This window comes from Anguilla anguilla, chromosome 16, assembly GCF_013347855.1.
Source record: "Anguilla anguilla isolate fAngAng1 chromosome 16, fAngAng1.pri, whole genome shotgun sequence".
NCBI classification, from domain to species: domain Eukaryota; kingdom Metazoa; phylum Chordata; class Actinopteri; order Anguilliformes; family Anguillidae; genus Anguilla; species Anguilla anguilla.
In genome coordinates, this window is record NC_049216.1 from 34,636,966 (window position 1) to 34,660,177 (window position 23,212).

Here is a 23,212-nt window from a genome sequence, read left to right on the forward strand (position 1 = left end):
AGAGGAATCCCACAATGCCCCTCTGTTCAGTCAGCACACTTAGGCATGGCTAACAAAGCACATACACACACAGTCACACTCACATACACACTCCCACACACACACACGCACGCACGCACACACACACACACACACACACACACACACACAGCCCCACAAACACGCACACACACCCCCCACACACACCCCCACACACACACACGCGGGGCCATTTGAATAAACACTTCCCTGAAAGCCCTGGCGCAGATCCAGCCCATGCCTCAGCTGCGGGCGAACGTCACCTCTGCAGTGTGTGTGTGCGTGGGTGCGTGTGTGAGTGTGTGTGTGTGCGCGTGTGAGTGTGTGAAAGGCTGTGATCCCATAAGCCCCTGGTCAGCGGTGACCTTGGGTGAGCAGCGTAAACATCGCTGGCGGCGGCCCTGCTCCACAAACCCTCTCGACCCAGGCTCCGCCCCCACCTCCCAACCCCAGCTCCCAACTCCGGCTCCCAACCCCAGCTCCCAACTCCGGCTCCCAACCCCAGCTCCCAACCCCGGCTCCCACCCCCAGCTCCCAACCCTGGCTCCCACCCCCACCTCCCAACCCCAGCTCCCACCCCCAGCTCCCAACTCTGGCTCCCACCCCCACCTCCCAACCCCGGCTCCCACCCCCACCTCCCAACCCCAGCTCCCAACTCCGGCTCCCACCCCCAGCTCCCGCCCTGGGCTCCCGCACTTTGGTTTTATAACGTTAAATAACAGCGGCGGCGGTGGTGTTTGACATTCCATATGACCGGTCAGGGTCAGGGGTCAGGGTCAGGGGTCAGGGGTCATCGGGGGGTGGGGGTGGGGGCGGGGGTGTGTGGCGTTACCTGATAGGGACGTGAGCCCCCAGTTTGGCGGTCAGTCCCAGCGAGGGGTCCATCAGGGCGTATTTGGTGGAAGACATGTACCCCACCACCACCACGAACAGCCCCGTCGGACTGCCCGGGTACACTCCAGTCATGATCCCATTCTGCAGAGACCAACGGAAAGCACAACGCGTTCGGTTCACCACAGGTACTGACTAACACAGCACTCTCTATCGGTACCGTCTTCAGCACAAAGAAAGGGCATATAATAATAATAACAACAGCCCACATTTGACCAAATGCTAAAAGTGGTTTGTCTCGGCATTACACTGTGCATATGTTAATAATCTCTTTAACGGAGAGGGAGCCAAAACAGTGGTTAGGGGGCTATGGGTCAGGGGTCAAGGGTTTGGGGAATGTGGTTCAGTGTTCAGGGGTCAGATGCGGAGGCCTGGGGGTCAGGGCTCGAGGAATGCGGTTCAGAGTTCAGAGGTCAGGGGTCGGGAGGGGTCACCTTGAAGCGGATGAACCTCTTCTTCCAGGAGTGCAGGCCGGACAGGTAGACCTGGCGCAGGGCCTCGTGGCAGAGCTGCAGGTCGATGCCATCGGGAGTGACGGTGAACTGAAAGGCCACTGCCTGATGCGCTTCTGCCATGCTGGCTGTGTGGGGTCACTGTGGAGAGACGCTAGTGTTAGCGTTAGCGCAGTCCTGAGGGCTACAGTCCCAAGCAGTGCCTTTCACTGGGCTGGAGAGATGCTAGTGTTAGCGTTAGCGCAGTCCTGAGGGCTACAGTCCCAAGCAGTGCCTTTCACTGGTCTGGAGAGATGCTAGTGTTAGCGTTAGCGCAGTCCTGAGGGCTACAGTCCCAAGCAGTGCCTTTCACTGGTCTGGAGAGATGCTAGTGTTAGCGTTAGCGCAGTCCTGAGGGCTACAGTCCCAAGCAGTGCCTTTCACTGGGCTGGAGAGATGCTAGCGTTACTGCTGAACAAACGGACGGAACTGCAGGCAAGTCACAGAGCTCCTCACTCTACCAACAGGTGACTGATTGGTGTGCAGGGAGGGAGGGAGGGAGGGAGGGAGGGAGAGAGAGAGAGAGAGAGAGAGAGAGAGGGGTCATGTGCTCTGCTGACTCAGCGCCTCTTACAACATTCCTACAGAAGCCCAGAAAAACCAACATTCTTACAGAAAGGACGGGCCACTGTCGCAAGTACCAACTCTTATGGTCACTTCTGATTATGTCAATAATAATAATAATCATTTATTTTATTTATTTGACAGGGACAATGTGCCAGATTTAGCTAGATCGCTCATTTCCATCTGTTGTCCCTGGGCTGGCTGATGTAAACACATTAATAATAACAATAATAATAATAATACAATAATTATTATTATAATTATTATTATTATTATGCATTGACCAGTTTTATACAATGCATTGTATAGTGCTTCACAATAAAAAATAAAACATGATGAAACAGAAAAAGGAATTAAAGAGACATCCATGACCAGAATGATTTAAAAATGATTTAATAACCGAGAATAAAAATTTGTGAAATATGAAGCCATAAAAGCAAACGTGATCAACAAAAGACTCTCTCTAAAAAACGTTTTTCTTTTTTAACTTGTTCTTAAAAGTTTACATTTGTACCGATTCCATAATCTGTGTGTCCAAAATTATAACTCTTCATCCCCACTTTTTTTTGAGGGTATTCTGAGATACACTCTCCAGCAGGCCCAGAAGTCTTCACTCTAACTGACCCCTCTGACAGGTGCAGTCTCAGTGAGACTACAGCTTACATCCGTGTTGCACACTGCACATGAATACACCGTAGTTTCATTGTGAAATAAAAACACCTAATGATTAATCTAATCTTAATCTTATTCTGGGAATTGGGGTGTGAAGGGAGTCAATGGCTGGGCTGGACAGTTTTATTCACATCCTGGCTGACTGCTACAGCTGCCATTTAATAATTAAACTTCATACCCTCTGTAATCCGTGAAAGGCGTCCAAATGAGCATCATCACTGATGAACACTGTGGTTTTAACTGAACGGACACCACGTGCAGGACAAAAGGAATTCCTGGCAAGAGTCGTGAATGGCTGCGTTACGGCAAAAAGAAATGACTTGGCGAAGCTGCGTTTGATTTGCGCAGGTTTGCGCAGACTGACTGCTTTAAGGGCATCAAGATTTAGAGTCAGAAATTAGGAGGAAGAAAGGAAGAAAGTTAATATGTTATTAATGCCAGGGCAAACTGTGGCCTCTTAGGGAATTTCTTTGTGCAGTAAACGTGTGCCATACAGGCCAGTGAGTTCATAAACAATGTAAGCCAATGACCTTCTGGCTGCGCGACCTTAAGGGCAAATGAGGCAGGCCTTGTTTGAAAATCTGCCAGCCCTTTACCTCAGGACAACCTTTAGCATGCTGGCCAGCAAAAACAGAGATTAACCCTGCCTTTTCCTACCAGAACAGCAGACACGTTTTAAACGGGCAAATTACGCACTTTGTTTTCGAATATAACGTTGCAAAGTTAACGGTGGCAGACTTTTGTAAGAATGCTCCTCAGTCACTATAGCAACGGTGCTATGCCACTGGAAGCTGTAGCAGTTTTCAGCTCAACTTCAAACAAGTGGATCTGCTGATGTTGGACTCCACTCCCTGATGCATGTACAACTGTCTGGTTCTAAACAGGTCAGACAGGTGGACAGGAAATAGCTGAAGGGCAAACAGTGGGACAATGGTCAAACACTTGCCCAATGTTCAGTAATGATAGTTCTGCAATGTAGCCTGCTCAGATTACTAAGACTTCCCACCCCCCACACACACTGACACACATAACATAAAACACTTATTTGGGAACATAAAAATCTAATGCATATTACTGCACCGGTAAATACAGCAGTGTAATGAACAAATTTGTTAGACACACCCTTTTTTAACACTTTAAGATGTAAGAACCTAAATGTGTGATTAGAATGTTCCAGTAACTGAGTGCAATGGGAGTTCCAGAATACTGACATAGAATTTAAAAGAAAAGAAAAAAAATCTACTCTTCAACGGGTTAAATGTAGCTACAGAGATCTATCAAAGCATGGCTGTTCTGACTTGCTTCTATTTACCACGGCTGACCAACCAGGTCTGACCAGACCACAAACCAGTCTTACGCCACACAGCAACTTGTACTGGGTTGGGGAGTCAGTGCATTCCATACCGTTTATTCTCTTGTTCATTTTTAAATGTATATTTGACATTTCCAGAAATATACAATGATATGTATGCGCAATGCAATAAAAATTTTATGAAAAAGATCGTTATGCGCATTTCCTCAAAGGGGAACTCTATACAGTCGGTGCATAACCGCATGACACGGGGGAAACCTAAATAAACAACGTGCTTGTCAAAACTGGTGAAAGTGCATTTGGCCGACACAGACATAAAGAGCTGGGTAGTTACGCATCATAAATTAAATCCGCATCCACACCAAACCACGGACGTACGGAAATGACGATAATTTAAGACACATAGCCAGCAGGCTACATACTACATACTTTAAAATAATAAAGATAATGGAGTTGACGACTGTTGGGGTGCGGCCGACATTGTGTCTACAGATCATGTCGCGGCAAGGGCAGTTATGAGTGATCAAGACTATAATTTGCGGAGTTACGTGAAGGACGCGCAACCACGCGCTACCTGCGTCCGCATTTCAGTTCAGTCCCATTTCTGAACTTACTCCCATCCCCCAGCACTCCCGCGATCACATGACCAGCCCAGCGCCACTGGAAACTAGGGGAAAGGTCGCAGTAGAAAAAAACGTGCTACGCGGCAACACGACAGAGGCAGGGCTGCATAAAATTACAAGGCAGGGAAAATCTCTACTTACGCTTAAAAAAAAAAAGAATCAGACGCATCCATTTAGCGTTTGGAATACGCAATGAAGTACATGGCAGTGATTCACAGTATATGAAACTAAACACCAAATATGCGAAATATCCGAAATATCTCACAGTAAATAACGAAGCCAGTTATCATAAATCCCTTTGGAGATTAACCAACCGGCACGTGTAACGTTATAGACGATGAAACTACATCAACGAAGTCACACGTGATATTCAATATGCTTATATACATCTACGCGTGTACATCTACGGGCTCGAAAACGAAATGGGGTCAGCGGCGTTTGGCTTTAATGCCTGGGTGAGCTGGCATTAATTCGTAACGGCATTAGATAAGACTACAAATGCAAAACATGAAATAGTGATAACTGCCTTTGCATTATCTGATAGAACAGTGCCGTGATCCCAGCACTCCCTGGTTGAACATGTAAACACAGCTACGTGTTGAGTGTTTATAGACCTAGTACTGACCTTCAATAAATCCAATAACTATACTGAAAGAGCAACATGGTGCTGGCTGGCTGTGGTTATTAATTTAACAGTTGGAGATACTTGAGCAAATGCATACGAATTTATAATAAAGATAGCCAAAGTTACCATAAATTACTCATTTCACAAAAACGAGAACAAGGTCCTGGGTGACCTTCGCAGGCGGCCGTTGTCACACCTTTCACAATGCATTGACTGTGAAGACTAGATCGAGTCTGCTCTGTCGAATGAGAACACATAAAACGAAACACAATAGTGTTTACGTTATATGGTGAGTAATACCAACGTATGAGTATACCACAAGCCCCTTCTCTTGAAAAGTCCACCACAGTACACAAAGACCTGAATGCAAGGGTCAGATAGTAGCCTAGCTATATGTTTTAAGCTCCACGTGAATGGTCTGTCGTATTAACCAGTCAAAATGCATCATAAACATCTGTACACCTTACAAACTTCCCTATTGCGTAGTTCATAAACATCGCCTTCTGCATCGCTGATAGTGTACGCTAGTTCATAACGATATCGTACACATCACGAACATGCAAAGCTATTCGCTTCTGACAACTTCATAAAGGTTAAGTTAGGACACAGTTCCCTATACGATGCTACTCGGCTACAGCGTTACATCGGCTGCGCTTCCGCCGGCTCTCATCGCTGCGCAGCACCCACGCAGCAGCCATGTTTATTTACTAGGCAGTGTCTAGTAACCGCTATTTTCCTGAAAATTAAACCCATTTGGTGCAGCCGTGGCGAACTTACCAGGTCTCTTCCTGTATATGTCTATTCACCAAGGACAGAGGGTTTTAATTTATGTTTTATATTAAAATTTTGCTGGACTACAAAAAGGACCCCCTCACAGGTTGCTGACCGCTGTATGAATGGGTATAGCGCGAGTACAGCTCTAAGCACCGCCTCTTTTTGATGACGTCATGTTTATATTTTCATTATGCAGAATGAACTCACTCCCCTTTCCCTCTCTCATCTTTGACTTCTGGAGGAGGGGGAGCTTCAACCTCCTAAGCAAAGAGAAAATGGACTAATTGTTGAAGAAATCAATGAAATATAACGCATCTGCCGTAGAAATTACCTCTTGGACAATTCAGTGTACCTAATTAACCATTGGGTTCTGTTTACTAATTAGCACCTGTGAAACTGCTAGTCTGGATCAAATATACCCTGGACATTTTTATTGCAATTTTAAAGCAATACAAAAATAAAATCTACATTAAACTTCTCTCTCTCTATATATATATATGCATCATCTTCATCTCAATTCCAAACAATATATATGGATTATTGTTGCCATTTACCTCTGCTAGATCACATTTATCAATGAGTGTCATTCATTTGAGATAAAGATGTGATTTACAGTATATAAATATCCACTAGAATGAATTCAAATGAAACAACAAGAGTACAAGAGTATTGATATTGGTTTTGCACTGATGTTAATCATTCTTCATCCAACTTATTATATTCAAAGAAATCATAGGCAAAAAGACAAAGCCAAGGAACAACACATAGAAAACCAAAAAGAGAACTTACACAGGTTTAGTCACCAAAGTGTCTTTCCTCTTTTAGTATAAGTTTAAAACGTGCCAATTTGACCGAAACTGAACACAAGGGTTAACACCACAGTGCACTTGGGTATGCCATATCCCCACATATGCAACCACGTCTTCAGAGAAGTATTAAATATAGTCAAAGGCAAAAGTATTGGGACAGTGACAAAATTTGTTGTTGTTTTGACTTTGTACTCCAGCCCATTGTATTTGAAATAAAAGAACAAAATATGACGTTAAAATGCTGACTTTTCTTTGAGGGTATTTAAACCCATATTTGGTGATCTGTATAGGAATTAAAGCCCTTTGCTGTATATATGTAGCCCTCCCATTTTAGGGGAACTAAAGTAATTGGACAAATGAACATAATTTGAAATAAGATCATATCTAATACTTGGTTGCAAATCCTTTGCATTCAATGATAGCCTGAAGTTGGTGACTCTGAGACATCACCAGAAGCTCTGTATCTTCCATGGTGATGCTCTGCCAGGCCTGTACTGTAGCCATCTTTAGCTTCTATTTGTTTCTGGGGCATTTTTCCTTCAGTCTTGTCTTCAGGAAGTGAAACATACACTGCGTTTCCAAAAGTATGTGGACACCTGAACACCACACCCTTATGTGCTTGTCGAGCATCTCATCTCATAGAGGTCAGGGCTCTGTTCAGGCCAATCAAGTTCTTTCCCACCAAACTCAGCAAGCCATTTCTTTATGGACCTTGCTTTGTGCGTGGGGGCACTGTCATGCTGAACAGAAAAGGGCCTTCCCCAAAATGTTGCCACAAATGTGGAAGTGCACAATTATTTGCAATGTTATTGTATGCTGGAGAATTAAGATATCCCTTCACTGGTACTAAGGGGCTTTGCCCAATGGTTTTGCATTTAACAGTGATTAACTGTGAGGCTCACCCTCCTGCCGAAGGGATGGTTTAGGCCTTCCAGTAGAAGTGGGAAACTCACAGCTTACTTGGGTCAAGTATCCCCAGGAGGAGGAAGGCAGGCCCGATATGTCAACTAATGCAATGCTTTGTAGAGGTCCGAAGTAGTAAACGTGTACATAAATGTCATTTCCACTACTGTTCGAAAGTTTGGAATCACTGAGGGATTATGTTTTTGAAAGAAACTGATATTTTATTCGCTATGCATTAAATTGATCAAATACAGCCAAGATATTGATAATGTTACAAATTACTATTACTGTTCAAAATAACTTCTTTAATTCAGTCTTTACATATGATTGCAAAACTTAATATTCAGCAGCCATTACTCCAGTATACTAACAGCACACTGTGTTACCTCATCCTTAAATATTTATGATGATGTCCTAATTTGGTACGAGAGAAAGCACTCTCATTATTTTACGCACAGCTGAAAACAACTGTGCTGTTTAAGCTAAAAAAATCTTTCTTTTATTTGCTGCAGTATCTAGTACACTGGCATTTACAAAGTTCAATTTTGTCTTCAAAAAATGGCCAAAAAGAAACCGCTTTCTCTGGAAACTTGTCAGGCAATTGTTTATAGAGAGATTGAGGATATTCCATGCTTGAGATGCCAAGAAACTGGAGATTGAAAGAAGCGAGCAAACTGGATCTAACCAGACCAGAAAGAGAAGTGGAAAGCCCAGATGCACAATTTCACAAGAGGACAAGGACATCCGAGTAACTATTCTGAGAAACAGGCACCTCACAGGTCCCTCAGCTAGCAGCTTCATTGAACAGTACTCGCCAAACATCAGTTTTATCTGCAACAGTGATGAGGCGACTCTGGGATGTCGTCCATAATACTCTTTTCCAATCATCTGTTGTCCAATCTTCGTGCCGTTTTGCCCATTTTAACTTTTTCTCCTTGTTTCGCCAGTTTCAGAAGTGGCTTTTTCTTTTAAACTTGCCCATGAGGCTAACATCCTGGGGTCGTGTCTTCGCTGTTGCAGATGAAACTGAGGTTTGGCGAGTATTGCTTAACGAAACTACAACAGTGGTGTGAAGTAATCGATGGATACATTCTGTGGGCGTGCCCAACCGTGTGGGCAGTTCTCCAGTTGTCCTGTGGATCTCTCTTGGACTGCCCATAAGAAGCTCTTCCTGTGTGCGCACTTTGGTCAATAAACTGTGACTTATTGAACCAGGTGTTGCGTCTCATAATAATAATAATATAATACGCTTATTTATATAGCGCCTTTCAAGAGCAGACGTCACAAAGTGCATTACAATAAAAGAGCAAAAATCACAAGGCAACAACAAGATAAAACAAGATAAAAAACATTTTCAAACAAATTAAACAAAAGCAAGTCTAAAAAAATGGCTTTTTAAAGGAGTCCACCGTGTCCACAGTTCTGAAGTCCAATGGGAGAGAGTTCCAGAGTTTCGGGGCTATAACCTCAAAAGCACAGCCTCCTTTTGTTTTGAGCCTGGAGCAAGGAACAACCAACAAACCCCGGATCAGAGGACCTCAGATTCCTACTGGGCTTATATGGCTGCAGTAGCTCTTTAATGCAGACAGGTGCCTGACCATGCGAGGCTCTGCAAACGATTACAAGAATCCTGAAATGGACTCTGAATTCGATGGGAAGCCAGTGTGAAGATTTCAGGATTGGCATTACGCGAGACCTTTTGGGGTTCATGCTTGGGGTTCCTGAGCCTGTTCCTGGGGTGCTGCTCACCACATCAAACTGTACCTCTAATATTGCAAAGAAAATGTGCAATTTTCTTTCCATCAATTATGTTATACAGGCTACGTCCCTTGATCTATGGTCTGTTGTGAAAAGGTTTTCAAAAGCCACTGGATAAACGCATCTGACTACATACTTCTTCACTACCAAAAAAATCAGATTGACCTTTTCAATTTGCTTACCATGAAAAATAGTGTATTTTATGAGCCATACTAACTAGGCAAAAAAAAAATCCAAAAAACTACACTTAATTCAATTTATCGTGAAGAGAAACACGATTTTTAACGTGATTACATTTTTTGTATTTATTCAATACCATTAACACATATGTAAAACGTGAACAACCATGTTATTGCGTTAAATATATTTTTTGTCCCTTTAAAAAGCTGTAACATATACCTTACCAATATGGCGACTCGGCTGTGACGCCAGCCAAGAGAAGGATGCGGGTAAGCGCAGCTCTTAGCTCTTCCGCACATGGTGAGTCAATCCCTTCCATTCACGCTGCAGAACAAGGTTGCATCAGAATTTGATTGAAGTGATGGCAGGCTTGGGAGACTTGGGTAAGCTGAATGTAACGAGTATTATACCATGTATTATTATTATTTTTAAAGGAAACAAGTCAGTAGGTGTTGTGTACCAAATGTATTGCCGTCACAAGTGCACATTTCGTAAGGCTTTCCTTTAGCAAGCAAACCGGTTAACGTTAGCTGTGTAGGTAGCTAGCCGCACAGTTACACTATTCCTGTGCCGTCTTGATCTTCACATTTGGTTTCTGACAGATGTACGGTTGCACAGTTAGTTATGTACAGCTGACATTTCATTAGCCTGACAGGCAGGTGCCTGTCTGTTTAGCTGATCGGATACGCAACACGCTTATACTTAAATATCGGATTTGTTGAACTTGCCATCCATTCCCATTCATTTTGATGTGTGTCTAGCCTAGAATAGGTTTCTGGACTCATAGACGCCTAGCTAGCCTGGTAACGTTAGTGAGAGGTATTTCATTAATTAGCCATTGTATTCCTATAATTTAGAGGCTTGCAATTGCCTCGGGCGCTCCGTCATTTCTTGGAATAAGGGAACTGACGCCGTTTCTTTCGCTTTCTCTTCTGATCTGACATATGGATGTGACATGGTTATTTTCTCTTTTCAAGGTTTTAGAAAAGGTTAAATAAAATTCACGAAAAAAATGACGCGCTTTCTGGAGTAATTCATAGATTCTACGTATTAATTTTTGCCGGACAGTCTGCTAGTATTAATCATCCACGACTCTGTTGACAGTTCAAGCCAGCTGCTGATGTTGATTGTTCTGTGTTGACTGTTTGCCAATTATGTCATAAAAATACGCGCGTACTCTACCGTATTTTACGTTTGTGTGCACCTTGAGCGTCGCTCCCCCTCCCCCAACGTCAGGTGATTGGAGTCACAGGTATCCCTCGGGGGGGGGGGGGGGGGGGGGAAGTCCTCTGCCAGGTGTTCTATGGGACGACCTACCTTAAATAACAGCATTGTGCTGTAACCCATTGTGTCTGTACCTGTGTGTGAATGGAAGGTTCATGTGCCACTGACACTGTGCTTTTCAGCAAAGGGAAAGAGGGTCCAGCCCGCTTGGTCTGCTCCGGCTGGGACTGACCCCCCAAAACTGCGGCTGTACAACAGCCTTACGCGAAGCAAGGTGAGGCAATGCCAACAATAAAACACAGAACAATGCTTCTATGGTATTAGTAATGATGAAATGCATTTATATAGCACTGTTCATCTCACAAGGGCTTATGAAGGACTTTTTTTTACGGTAAAGACAAGTAACTCACCTCAACCAGTGGGAACTGTCCATCTGGGTGATGCCGGGAAGCCATTTTACCCACTGGATTATTCAGCAGACTTCAGCTGAGGTGGAGAGAGAGGGATGATTACTGAAGGCATCTTTAGGTAGCCAGATTGAGCTGAGCACGATGCGAATGGCCCTTTGCTTTTAACGTGCAACATTAGGGTGTGCACCCCTGTAGCAGAGCCAGGCTTAAAATGCTTTGGAGATGGGGGGGCGGAGCTCCGTTTGATTGACGCGGTCTCTCTCTCTCGTTGCAGGAGCTGTTTGTCCCACAGAAAGGAAAGAAGGTGCTGTGGTACTGCTGCGGCCCCACCGTGTACGACGCCTCACACATGGGCCACGCCAGGTAACTCAGGACCCCCCCCCCCCCTTGCCCCGCCCCGCCCCGCCCCACAGCCACAGCCACGGGGAGGGGGGGCCCGGCCAGCGGTGGGCCAAGGCACCAGGGACAATTAAACTGGGACACGGCAGGCATGACATCACCTCATGCTTAGAAATCGGAGCGAAACTGTGCCAGTCATAGAGTATATGTTGGTAACAACCCAGAGAGCATACAGCTTTGATTTCATACAAGCTGGGGTACGTCCCGGCAAGAAGGGGTGACGAGGGGGGAGCGTACCTCTAAATGGGGGAGGGAGGGGGGGGAGGATGCTGCTTTTGCCACTTAAATTGAGTGGGGTATCTGCGGTGTTCACTGGCTTTTAAAACGGTGTGCAGTCTCGAGGAAGTCTGTGTAGACAGTTGTTGGTTAAGGCAGGATGTTGCATAATCTGACTGAGTATGTGGGGTGTAAATAAAGGGCTGTTCATTTAGAAACTTAAACCCAAGGGAAAATTTGCACACAGCACTTTTATATAAATCAGGCCAGTTGCGGCCTGTGGTTTGCCTGTGCTTTGGTTATTAGCAGAGACTTTGCCAGTGCATTGAAACTTAAACACTTTATACCTGTACTATGTAAAAATGAATAGAAGGATATGCTGCCCATATACATCTGTTCCCCTGATGTATTGCACCAATTTTGGTCAAACTTTTTGTGCTCTGTTTGTCCGTCCTAGTTTTAATGCTGAGATGAAATTCCTTCACGCTGGCCAGATCTCTGTGTAGCGAAAACTTGAGGTTTACTGGCTCTGGCTATTAAACAAAATGTCCTTGAAATGATCGAGAAGTTACTTTCATTTTCACAGCTAGTCTTGTAGACTCCTCAAAGAACTGAGCTCATCTCGTGGTGAAATTCTCTTTTTCCCCCGTTTCAGATCCTACATCTCCTTCGACATCCTCCGTAGGGTACTGATGAACTACTTCAAATATGATGTCTTCTACTGCATGAACATCACAGACATCGATGACAAGGTAGGAGCGTTTAGGGTTAGGGTTAGGGTAAGGATAGCGGTTTCAGTTCCCGTGTGAATGTCCTGACTGTGAGAACCTGCTCAGGAAGTCTGCAGCGCGTGCACCACTACCACACCCCGCCTCTTCTCCTCCGCAGATCATCAAAAGGGCTCGGCAGAACCACCTGCTGGACCAGTACAAAGGCCGGAAGCCAGGCCCCGCCCAGATACTGCAGGACGTGCTCACTGCCAGAACGGTGAGAACGCGGAGAGGCGCACAGCCTGCGCCCGCGGCTCTGCTTTACGATAATTCAGTTCTCTGAAATGAGACGGTGGCAGTGTAGTACATTACATTACATTACAGGCATTTAGCAGACGCTCTTATCCAGAGCGACTTACACAACTTTTACATCGTATCCGGTTAAGTACCTTGCTCAAGGGTACAACGGCAGTGTCCTTACCCGGGAATCGAACCTGCAACCTTTCGGTTACAAGCCCAGTTCCTTACCCACTGTGCTACACTCCTTACCCATTGTACTACATTGTAGTAGTACAATGGGTAAGGAGCTGGTCTTGTCACGAAAAGGTTACAGGTTCGATTCCCGAGTAGGACACTGCCGTTGTGCCCTTGAGCAAGATACCTAAACCTGCATTGTTTCAGTATATATCCAGCTGTATAAATGTATGCAATGTGTGTAAAAAATGATGTGTAAAAAAAGTCATGCTGGATAAGAGCATCTGCTAAATGCCTGTAATGTAATGTAATATAAAGATGGGCAAAGATTATGGCTACAATGAGCAGCCATCCTGGAAGTAACCCCTTCCACATTTATACACGGTGCAGTTACACACAGCTCACCGCCCTGATTGCCTGGTGCGTGAGGCATTCGTTTGTGCACATTAGAAACTGTGGAGTTTGGTCCCTTCAGTGTTCTTGCTGAAGTGGTGTAGAGGGCAGACGGACGCGTGTTCCTGGCGTTTGCCTTCGCCGTGCTCGTCCAGCTCAAGCGCGTTCGATTCCGCAGCCTTTCCAGGGAAAGCTGGCCAAGACGACCGACCCGGACAAGAGGCAGATGCTGGAGAGGCTGGACACAGCGGTGACCGCTGCCCTGGGTCCCCTGCAGAGGGCGATGGAGAGCGGGTCAGCAGAGGCCACGCTGCAGAGCACGGCTGAGGTAGCGGGACGGGGGGGGGGCGAGTGCGCTATTGCGATACCCAATCTTGTATAGGTCTGTAATAGGACTTCACAACTTGGGTGGGTTGTTTGGAGTTCTAACCAATATTTTTGTTTTAACTGTAAATTTGTTTACAAAATCATGAGTCATCCGCAGGCTTTTAGGGACATTGAGGTTAAAACAGCTGGGAAATCCGGAGGTCACTCATTTAATTGGCCGTGACACTGAGATTTCTGAAGTACAAACACGAGCTCGCCGTTTTTTGGCGTTTTCGTCCTGAAGGTGTTACTGGAGGAGGCCAGAGACCTGCTGTCGGATTGGCTGGATTCCCGGCTCGGAAGCCAGGTGTCGGAGAACTCCATCTTCTCCCTGCTGCCCAAGTACTGGGAAGGAGAGTACCACAAGGACATGGACGCGCTGAACGTGAGGGACCCCGTCGCTCCTTTGCCCGTTTTTGGGTCGTCATTTTCTATCGTTCCACAAGGGCAGGGTGTTGTTGGGGTGATGTTCTGTAATGGCAGGTACTGTCCGTGCGTGCTGACACGCCCTCTTCCACGCGTGTCCTCAGATCCTCCGCCCCGATGTTCTCACCCGGGTCAGCGAGTACGTTCCCGAGATCGTGACCTTCGTGAAGAAGGTCGTCGACAACGGCTACGGGTGAGTAAAGAAGGATCTGTTCGCCTACGAGTTCCCTTCTGTCCCGGCGCAGACTGTGGAACCGCGTGGAATTTGTGACCTCACAAAATCTTTTCTCGACGCCCGTTTGTTTGCAGGTACGTGTCCAACGGCTCGGTGTATTTCGACACGGCCAAGTTCGACGGCAGTGACACGCACTCGTACGCCAAGCTGGTCCCGGAGGCAGTGGGAGACCAGGAGGCCCTGCAGGAGGGAGAGGGTAGGGACGCACGGGAAAGGAGATTTTAGTCTAAATCTGGCATTTTTACCCAGACTTACCTGTGGAAAATGTTTTATTGTGCATCTCCACTTGTTAAATAAATATAGTAATGAAGAATGTCTTTTTGGTGTGGGGGTGGGGGCAGGGGGGTGGGGGCAGAGGGGCGGTGGTGGGGAGGGTGCTACAGAGAAAGAACCAGGGTAGGCCAGGGTACAGTAGGCAAGGCTAGGCTAGGCTATGGTAGGGTTAGGTTAGGGTAGGCTAGACCAGGATACAGTAGGCTTAGGTTAGGGTAGGCTAGACCAGGGTACAGTAGGCTAGGCTAGGGTTAAGTTAGGGTAGGATAGGGTTAGGCTAGGCTAGGCTAGGGTAGGGTAAAGCAGAATAGAATAGGGGAATAGGGGAACTTCAACTGCATACAAGAAATTAAATAAACAATTGATTAACAAATAAATAAAACGGCAGAAATTGCGTTTTGAAAAAGGTTCTGAGTCCCGTGGCTTGTTTTTGCAGGAGACCTGAGCATCTCTGCGGACAGGCTGAGGGAGAAGAGGTCCCAGAACGACTTCGCCCTCTGGAAGGCCTCCAAGCCTGGGGAGCCGTCCTGGGACTCCCCCTGGGGGAAGGTAACCCATCCAGCACGGGGCGCGGCTGCACTGCTGCGTAATATTACATAATGTATATGAGGTCAGGTTAGCGCTGCCGTTAGCATTTTGCTTAAACCTGAATGTGATGTTAGGTTAGCACTGCCGTTAGCATTGTGCTTAAACCTGCATATGATGTTAGGTTAGCACTGCCGTTAGCATTGTGCTTAAACCTGCATATGATGTTAGGTTAGCACTGCCGTCAGCATTGTGTTTTTAACCTGCCTGTTTCTCTGCGTCACTGTAGGGACGGCCAGGTTGGCACATCGAGTGCTCTGCAATGGCCGGCTCCATTTTGGGAGAGTCCATGGACATCCACGGGGGTGGCTTTGACCTGCGCTTCCCCCACCATGACAACGAGTTGGCACAGTCCGAGGTGAGAGTAAGCTGATGGCATCCCCGTTGGCTGTAATTCGCTTCATTGAAGACCTTCTTAGAGGGGTAAGACTGTAATTCTCTTCATCGTAGGCCTTCTTTGAGAATGACCACTGGGTCCGCTACTTCCTGCACACGGGTCACCTGACCATTGCGGGGTGCAAGATGTCCAAGTCCCTGAAGAACTTCATCACCATCAAGGACGCCCTGGCCAATCACTCAGGTGAGTACCCCGCAGTTTGCAGGTCAGGCTCATACAGACGCGAGTCTGAGGAATACCGTTTATGTACTCGCGCATGTCTGTCTGTGCTGATGTGTGTTTATATTGACGTGTGTTTACGTCATCGTGCTGATGCGCGTTTGGCGTGTTCGTTACTCCGCAGCTCGCCAGCTGCGCCTGGCCTTCCTCATGCACTCCTGGAAGGACACGCTGGACTACTCCAGCAACACCATGGAGTCCGCCATTCAGTACGAGAAGTTCCTCAACGTGAGCATCCACGTCGCCCCTCTCCTTTTATTTCTTTGCATTTTCTTTTGAATGATGTCATAGGTTGTAACTGTGTAAATGTAGGTAATCTGTCTAGTAGTACTTTTTTGTGACCTCTGTGCCTTCTTGGTGACATAACACTTCAGCATTTCTGAGAGATGCACTGATGTTCTTCGGTTCTGCGTGATGCTCTGGATAAGAGTGTCTTTTAAGTGGCTGGAATGCAACACTGTGTTGAGCTAAACGAGCTTTCCGTAGACAGAGCCCTCTATTGTTCATCGTGCTGCAGTTTGACTTGATGTAAACGGGCGTGCGTTTGTCTTGATAATCGCAGGAGTTCTTCCTCAACGTCAAAGACATCCTGAGGGCACCGACAGACATCACGGGCCAGTTTGAGAAGTGGGAGACAGCGGAGCTCGAGCTGAACCGCAGGTGAGCGCGTCTGCGTTTTTGGGAAGCTGATTGGTTAAATGCTGCCCCCTGGTGTCCATGTTGTGCTTTGCTGTCCAGTGCATGTGCTTGTTATAAGAGAAGGTCCCTGTGGCTGAAATCATTCATTTATAGCAACTACAGTTGCAGTGTGTACTTGCCCATATTCTACACAATGCTGGCAAAACCCACATTAAATATTTTCAAATCTGTAAATTTGATAAAAAGATCTTTTGGTCCCACCAGGCTGATTGATATGTTTTCTAGCTCTTTACTCAGCTGCGATGCTAGGATTCACCCACAGGGTTACTATAACTGCAAAGGTTTGCTTTATCGTGACGCTATCTTATCCATTAGCTCTGGATAAGTGTCTCGTAATGGCTTAAATGTGGCTGTAATGTGGCTGAGGTTCCTCCAGAGGGCGCTCTAACGCCAGCGCTCCCGCGTCTGCAGTTTCTACGAGCGGAAGGCGGCCGTGCACGAGGCCCTGTGCGACAACATCGACACGAGGACGGCGCTGGACGAGATGCGGGCGCTGGTCAGCCAGAGCAACACCTACGTGGCCAGCAGGAAGGCCGGCAAGCTGGCGCCCAATCGCATGCTCCTGAAGAGCGTGGCGTGCTACCTCACAGACATGCTGAAGGTGAGGGGGTCCCACGGCGGAACCGTGGGCGGCGCTGCGGAACGCACAGATCGGTCGCCATAGCGACACGCCTGACACGGGAGCGAGTGTAAAATGCACCGGGGTTCTTCTGGGACAAAAAAAAGAGGACGCCCTGGTAATGTTTTTAGTTGGCCACACAGAATTGCAATAAATTAGCGTTTACAGGAAGTGGTCCACTCGGTGCACTCGCGGCGCATTGAACCAAACGCGTTCCGCAGGTTCCTTAAGTGCGCCAGAAAACTTGCGTCCATTTTTTTCTCATATGTATGTGATTGAAAAAATCGGTGCCATTTTCATAGAAATATTCCCGGTGCTCTTAATCTCTTTATTTGTTCATATGTATTTATGATTGTGTAGTTGTAGTTGTTTTGAAAGTCTGCATTTAACATTCACTTATTTAGACTGTGTTTGGTCCTCATGTCTTATTGGCAGTAAGGATGATTGCAAAATGTCAAAATGGAACCTGACACTGAGATTCTCTCCGTCTCCCCAGATGTTTGGTGCAATCGAAGGCTCGGAGCCAATCGGATTCCCCGTGGGGGGCAACGAACAAAGCGCTGACGTAAGTGCAGAGAAACGGGGGAGGGAGGGAAGGAGGGGGGCGTGGTCAACACAAACTCCTCTGTGATGTCATGCCTTCACGGAATGCCGTGTGACCAATGGCTTGTGGCCTTGCTTCTGTGCTTCGCAGCTGGAGAGCACAGTGATGCCGTATCTGAAGGTTCTGTCAGACTTCAGGGAGGGGGTCCGGAAAGTCGCCCGGGAACATAAAGGTGAACTGCCTGTACACTATACATGCCCCCCCCCCCCCAATTATTTAAAAAAAAATGTCCCTTTCACACTACTCTTCAAGACTGCAATTATAATTATTCAATGATGGAAAATATATAAACAGACATAAGGTGACTTACTGAAGCTTTCCCCCGGAGATGGAAATGGCACATAGAAGTTTGCATTATTTGTGGTTTGTTAAAAGGGAAAGGTATTAAGTGTACTGACCCGATGGCATTCAGAAGCACCAGTCCCTCTGTCCCATCGATGTCTTTGGGCCTATCGCCATCGTCTGCTGCAGAGGTGGATAGAAAGCATGTGAAATGAAGTTACTGGTTTGACCCCTGACCCCTGACCCCTGACCTCCCCCCCCCCACCCACAGTTACAGACATCCTGCGGCTGTGTGACACACTGCGGGACGACGTCCTGCCGGACCTGGGGGTGCGCCTGGAGGATCACGAAGGTGAGCGCCCCTCCCCCCCCCCCCCACCTCAGCCAATCCCAGCACAGCACAGCCTCTTTAAGAGAATCCAGCCTGAAACTACAGGAACCTTCTCCCCCGATCGTAGGCCTAAAACCCAGGGGAAGAGTTTGGTTGGCTTTATTGTGTGCGCAAAAACAGCAAAGCATGAAAACATGGAATTCCCCAAAGGTTCATTTAGATTTTTACATTCACGTCGAGGTTTGAAAATGATCTTTGATGGTAACTGAAGGTAATTTAAGGTAGCTGATGGTAACTGAAGGTAACTGAAGGCTAGCTGACAGTTCTAGGCTGCAGCACTAAGTGTACTTAGTTCGAGGTGCAGAACTCCGGTCCTGGAGGGGCGGTGGTGCGTGTTCTGGTGTTCGTTCCAACCGGTTATTTTTGCATAATTTAATCCTGAACAGCTGTGCACTCCCTTGCTGGATCACTCCTGTATCAAACCAGTTTTTCAAAGGTGCATGTAGCTGTACCCAGTTTGCAAAAAAAGTTAGATCAAGTAAATTTTTTTCCAGTTGAAGTAGAACAGAAATCCTGAAAGTAACAACATTCTGCCACCTCCTAAGAACTCTCCCTCATCTCACAGATTACAGATACTGTTATGAGGGTGGGCGATATGGCCTAAAAACAGTATCCGCATCTATATTTGCTTTTGGATGATATTAACTGTGTGCATTGGAAGGGATAAAATATGTCTTTAATATTATTCTTCAGATATAGAACAAAGAGTGGATTTGTTTTAACACTAAACACGTTAGATTAGGCACCATACAGTAACAGAAGAAAATGGGGGGTGTAGTGTTTCCTGCCTGCATGCCTGTTTCCATGTTACGCGATTAATGCTATACACATATTGAACAGTGGAACGCAAATTACGAGGATGCAGTTATGAGAATCCTTAGCGTTGCTTCCCGGTAGTGTGCATCTGCCGTAGTAGTAGTGCATTGTCACCGTTATTATTCCAAGAACGCCTTGTGAACTGGCCGCCTTAATATTCACAGTGACAGTGTGTGCGTGTGTTTGTCTGTGTGCTTTGTGTAAAAAATTAAAAAATAAAAAACCCCAGCCGCAGTTTTAACAGCAGTGCAGTGCTGAGTCATCTGTTTTTCCGGGGGGCCACGCCCTCTGCTGGACTGGTCTGCCCAACCCTGTTCCGGCCACAGGACTGCCACTACCAGGGTCTGGCTTAAAATGCTGCAACATCTGGTACAGCTACAGCAAACATCTGCTAACCTGCTTTAGCCCTGTACTGGGCTGGCCTTACCAGCACTGGGCTAGCACAGTGCTAACCTTCTTTAGCCTTGCATGGGCCTGATCTTACCAGCACTGGGTTAGCACAGTGCTAACCTGCTTTAGCCTTGCACGGGCCTGGATTCACTAATGCTGGGGTAGCACAGTGCTAACCTTCTTTAGCCTTGCACGGGCCTGGATTCACTAATGCTGGGGTAGCACAGTGCTAACCTTCTTTAGCCTTGCACGGGCCTGGATTCACTAATGCTGTGCTAGCACAGTGCTAACCTTCTTTAGCCTTGCACGGGCCTGGATTCACTAATGCTGTGCTCTGTGGGAACCACAGTGGGAGGGGCCTTGGGAAGTGGAGCCTCTGGCACAGCCTGCTACTGCTGCTCCACTGACACCCGTATGGATCCAAGGCCCGTGCAGTTAAAGGCAAAAAATAACCCTCTCCATGTCTGCAACGTGCCTGAAGGTCAAACGTCTCTGTCTGTACTCTATGCTGCCCCCCAGTGGTGGAATGAGCTTCCTGCAACAATCAGGACAGCAGAGTCACTGTCAGTCTATGGAAACACACCTAACATGCACTGCACTTGGGCTCAACTAACCAGGGCTGAACTATTAGCATTTATAATGGGTCTACTGCCCCTACATATGATACCCCTAACACTACACCATCAAATCCATGTGCTATTTAAAGCACTGCGTTCTCAGTCTCCCCTCTGTGTGTACTACTGGAGTTAACGGTACGTTGTGGGTTTAGGCCCCGACTGCTCCTGCGGGTTTGTGATGCTGATGATGTAATCACCTCTGCTCTGTGCCTGAGCCTTTACATGAGACCTTCTGGGTCAGAGCTCTGGGTCCGAGCGGATGCTGAAAGTACAGGCATGAAGGTGCTCACAGACCTGAATCTCCTCCCTGTGTCCGTCCAGGCCTCCCGACCGTGGTAAAGCTGGTGAACAGAGAGACTCTGCTGAGGGAGAAGGAGGAGAAGAAAAAGGTGAGAGTCACTTCTTTAAAAATGTTTAAGCCTGTATTCAAGCAGCCAGGCACACTGAAATACAGGGAGTCTCGTCAAAGAGGGCAGCTGGAGACACACAGATGGACATTTCCAAAGAGAGTGCTCAGGATGTGAAGGGAATGCTCGTCATACTCGGCCTAAACTCTCCTCTCTCCTGCGCTAGCAAACATCCTCACATATTTATCTGCTTTTCTTTCTCTCTCCCTCTCCCTCTCCTCTCAGGCAGAGCAGGAAAAGCAAAAGAAGAAAGAAGAAGCAGCAAGAAAGAGAGAAGAACAGGAAGTGCGTAGATCTTGTGCCCATCTTCCCTTTCCCCATATCTCTGATCTGTTTATCAGTTTAAAGATGCTTCATCATGGGATACTTCCTTTTCTCCTTTTCAGATTAACTGGTCACTTTGATGTACACTTGCTGCCACAGTGTTTATAAAGGAGCACATTGCCTTCTTCGTCAGTCTGTCCATCACTGTAATCATCCAGAGGGAGAAATATTGGTGCTTTGGTTGCATTAATGAAAACCTTGCGCTCATTTGAACCATCTTGTCCTTCTCCCCCGTCACAAACGATGAGGCTCTTTGCTGTGAATTCTGTGAATGACTCTGATGTCATCTCCGCCCCCCCCCCCCCCCCAATCACTGCAGGCAGCTAAACTGGCAAAGATGAAGATTCCAGCTTGCGAGATGTTCCTCCAGGAAACGGACAAGTATTCCAAATTTGATGATACGGTGAGGAGAGGAGGTGCATTTATCCTTGCACTGATGGAGTTTTCCCTCTGGTATTTTGATTGTGTGTGTGTGTGAGTGTGTGTGTGAGAGTAATTGACTGTGTGAGAGAGATTGTGTGTTTGTGTGAGAGAGTGATTGAGCAAGTAAGACAGATTGTGTGAGCGTGTGTGTGTGTGTGTGTGTGTGTGTGTGTGTGTATTTGAGTGAGTTAGAGAGAGATTATGAGAGAGAGGAGTGATTGAGTGAGATATATTGAGTGTGTGTAAATGTGAATGGCACGGGTTTGATGTGTTCTCTGTGTTGCTTGTGAAGGGTTTCCCCACCCATGACTCTGAGGGAAAGGAGATCAGCAAGGGACAGACCAAGAAACTGCGCAAGCTGTACGAGGCACAAGAGAAACTGCACAAGGAGTACCTGGAGACGGCTCAAAACGGGAGCTAAGGCTCATGGGAGATTACCCAGGGTCCCTCCACAGGCACCCTCCCCTGCCCTGAGCTCTACCCGCTGCTTCCGTCCGTCTGTCCGTCCGCCCGGAGGAACCCCACTCGTCCCCAAGTCTCTGGACCACACTCTGGAGCTCAGAATGATTTCTGTTAGATTTTTAAAGGTTCAAATTTTTCATGAAATGTATTTTGCTGTAAAATTTGTGGTATTTTGAGTAGATAAGTGGTTTGCAGGCGTCCCGTATTTGGAGGGTGAAAATGTTTTCCTGTGTTAAAATGAAATGCAGACCTTGAAACTTTTCCTGACATTACTGTACTTTCTGCGTTTTTTTCTTAAATGAACAGCAGGCTGTGGTCATGCCGAGATCAGACTGTTGATAAGTTGCTTCAGAAAGTTTGCGAAAGAAGAGTGAGAGAGACGAGTAAGGAAGGATAGATAATTTAGTAATTTGTGAGAGTGATATTTTGGGGACATCTGAACAGGCAAAGCAAAAGCAGGGTTGTCTTTCCTAATGTAACCCATTCATTTGTACATCCAGCTGTGTGTCAGTGCATCCCAATCCTGTTCCCAGAGATCTCCCATCCTGTAGGTTTTCACTCCAACCATCAGCACACCTCATTCAAAACACCTAGAGATTAATGGAATCAGGTGTGCCAAATTATGGTTGCGATGAAAACCTACAGGACTGAGGATCTCCAGGAACAGCGTTGGGAACTACTGAATTATATGAAAGTTTAAATAAATTGTTTTGCCATTTCTAATTGATATTCAAATGTTTGTTTCATCAACTAGCACACAGTGTAATTTACTGCTCGCAGAGAAGTGAATGTGCATTTAGCCCAGGGTGTGAGTGAAATATCTAAAACCGTCGCCGTAGAAACAGGTAAACCAGCAGAGTGCTGTGAGCTCGGAGTTTTTCCTGCTGTCTGGACTGGTAGCATAGCAGCGCTGTCTGGCACAAACCTGGGGACTGAGGCAGGAAATCTCAAGTGAAAAATGCTAATCCACGGCATTAGTGGAGGATTTTTGTTAATGATTCATTTAATGGCACTTTCAACTGTTTAAGTGTTGTGTTTAGTGTCCCTGGGCCTGCAGAGGGCTTCCGAACTCAAATTCTTGAACACTATCCTGCTCTGTCAAAATGTGCTGAGTCAGACGACAACACCAACAGCCAGACACACATACACTGCCAGTCAAAGGCTGCCCCCCCCCCCCCCCATAGCTAGTGCAGATAGCTTCAACACACACACACTTCAAGTCAAAGTTGCA

General features: G+C 46.6%; 2 protein-coding genes and 1 long non-coding RNA gene across 5 annotated transcripts in view; 1 reads left to right on the plus strand and 2 right to left on the minus strand.

Annotated features, from left to right (window-relative positions):
• cpt1aa (carnitine palmitoyltransferase 1Aa (liver)) overlaps positions 1 to 6,124 on the minus strand; it is a 28,964-nt gene extending 22,840 nt beyond the window's left edge. For both annotated transcript variants that reach the window (XM_035395589.1, XM_035395588.1), the window contains exons 1-3: positions 5,974 to 6,124; positions 1,344 to 1,502; positions 851 to 993 (exon numbers count right to left, since the gene is read on the minus strand). In XM_035395589.1, the coding sequence (XP_035251480.1) occupies positions 851 to 993; positions 1,344 to 1,484 (284 nt within the window). In that variant the 5' untranslated portion in view covers positions 1,485 to 1,502; positions 5,974 to 6,124. The remainder of the gene's footprint in view (positions 1 to 850; positions 994 to 1,343; positions 1,503 to 5,973) is intronic.
• Positions 6,125 to 9,861: 3,737 nt separating this feature from the next.
• On the minus strand, positions 9,862 to 20,727 carry LOC118215834. 2 transcript variants are annotated; one of them, XR_004762899.1, is made up of 4 exons: positions 20,660 to 20,727; positions 18,268 to 18,334; positions 11,255 to 11,330; positions 9,862 to 9,944 (listed from the first exon to the last, which is right to left on the minus strand). It is a non-coding gene; the product is annotated as an uncharacterized LOC118215834 (long non-coding RNA). The 2 variants fall into 2 exon arrangements; XR_004762900.1 differs by having other exon boundaries at positions 20,563 to 20,680.
• LOC118215833 (cysteine--tRNA ligase, cytoplasmic-like) lies at positions 9,868 to 22,620 on the plus strand. Its single transcript, XM_035396845.1, has 22 exons — positions 9,868 to 10,003; positions 11,027 to 11,118; positions 11,529 to 11,617; positions 12,525 to 12,621; positions 12,758 to 12,856; positions 13,625 to 13,774; positions 14,057 to 14,197; positions 14,343 to 14,431; positions 14,548 to 14,669; positions 15,183 to 15,295; positions 15,561 to 15,689; positions 15,782 to 15,911; positions 16,072 to 16,175; positions 16,510 to 16,607; positions 17,058 to 17,247; positions 17,762 to 17,830; positions 17,960 to 18,041; positions 18,423 to 18,503; positions 20,687 to 20,754; positions 20,998 to 21,057; positions 21,416 to 21,499; positions 21,812 to 22,620. Exons 1-22 carry the CDS (start codon positions 9,982 to 9,984, stop codon positions 21,938 to 21,940), a joined length of 2,238 nt encoding a protein of 745 aa, XP_035252736.1. The 5' UTR covers positions 9,868 to 9,981; the 3' UTR covers positions 21,941 to 22,620.
• The last annotated feature ends 592 nt before the right edge of the window (positions 22,621 to 23,212 follow it).

What these genes read in the sequence shown, in the direction of transcription:
- LOC118215833 (XM_035396845.1), top strand. Translation starts at nt 9,982, where the DNA reads ATGGCAGGCTTGGGAGACTTGG. An exon ending in GTCGTCGACAACGGCTACGG is followed by an intron (nt 14,432 to 14,547) that starts GTGAGTAAAGAA and finishes GTTTGTTTGCAG; the next exon opens with GTACGTGTCCAACGGCTCGG. An exon ending in GCAACGAACAAAGCGCTGAC is followed by an intron (nt 17,831 to 17,959) that starts GTAAGTGCAGAG and finishes TGTGCTTCGCAG; the next exon opens with CTGGAGAGCACAGTGATGCC.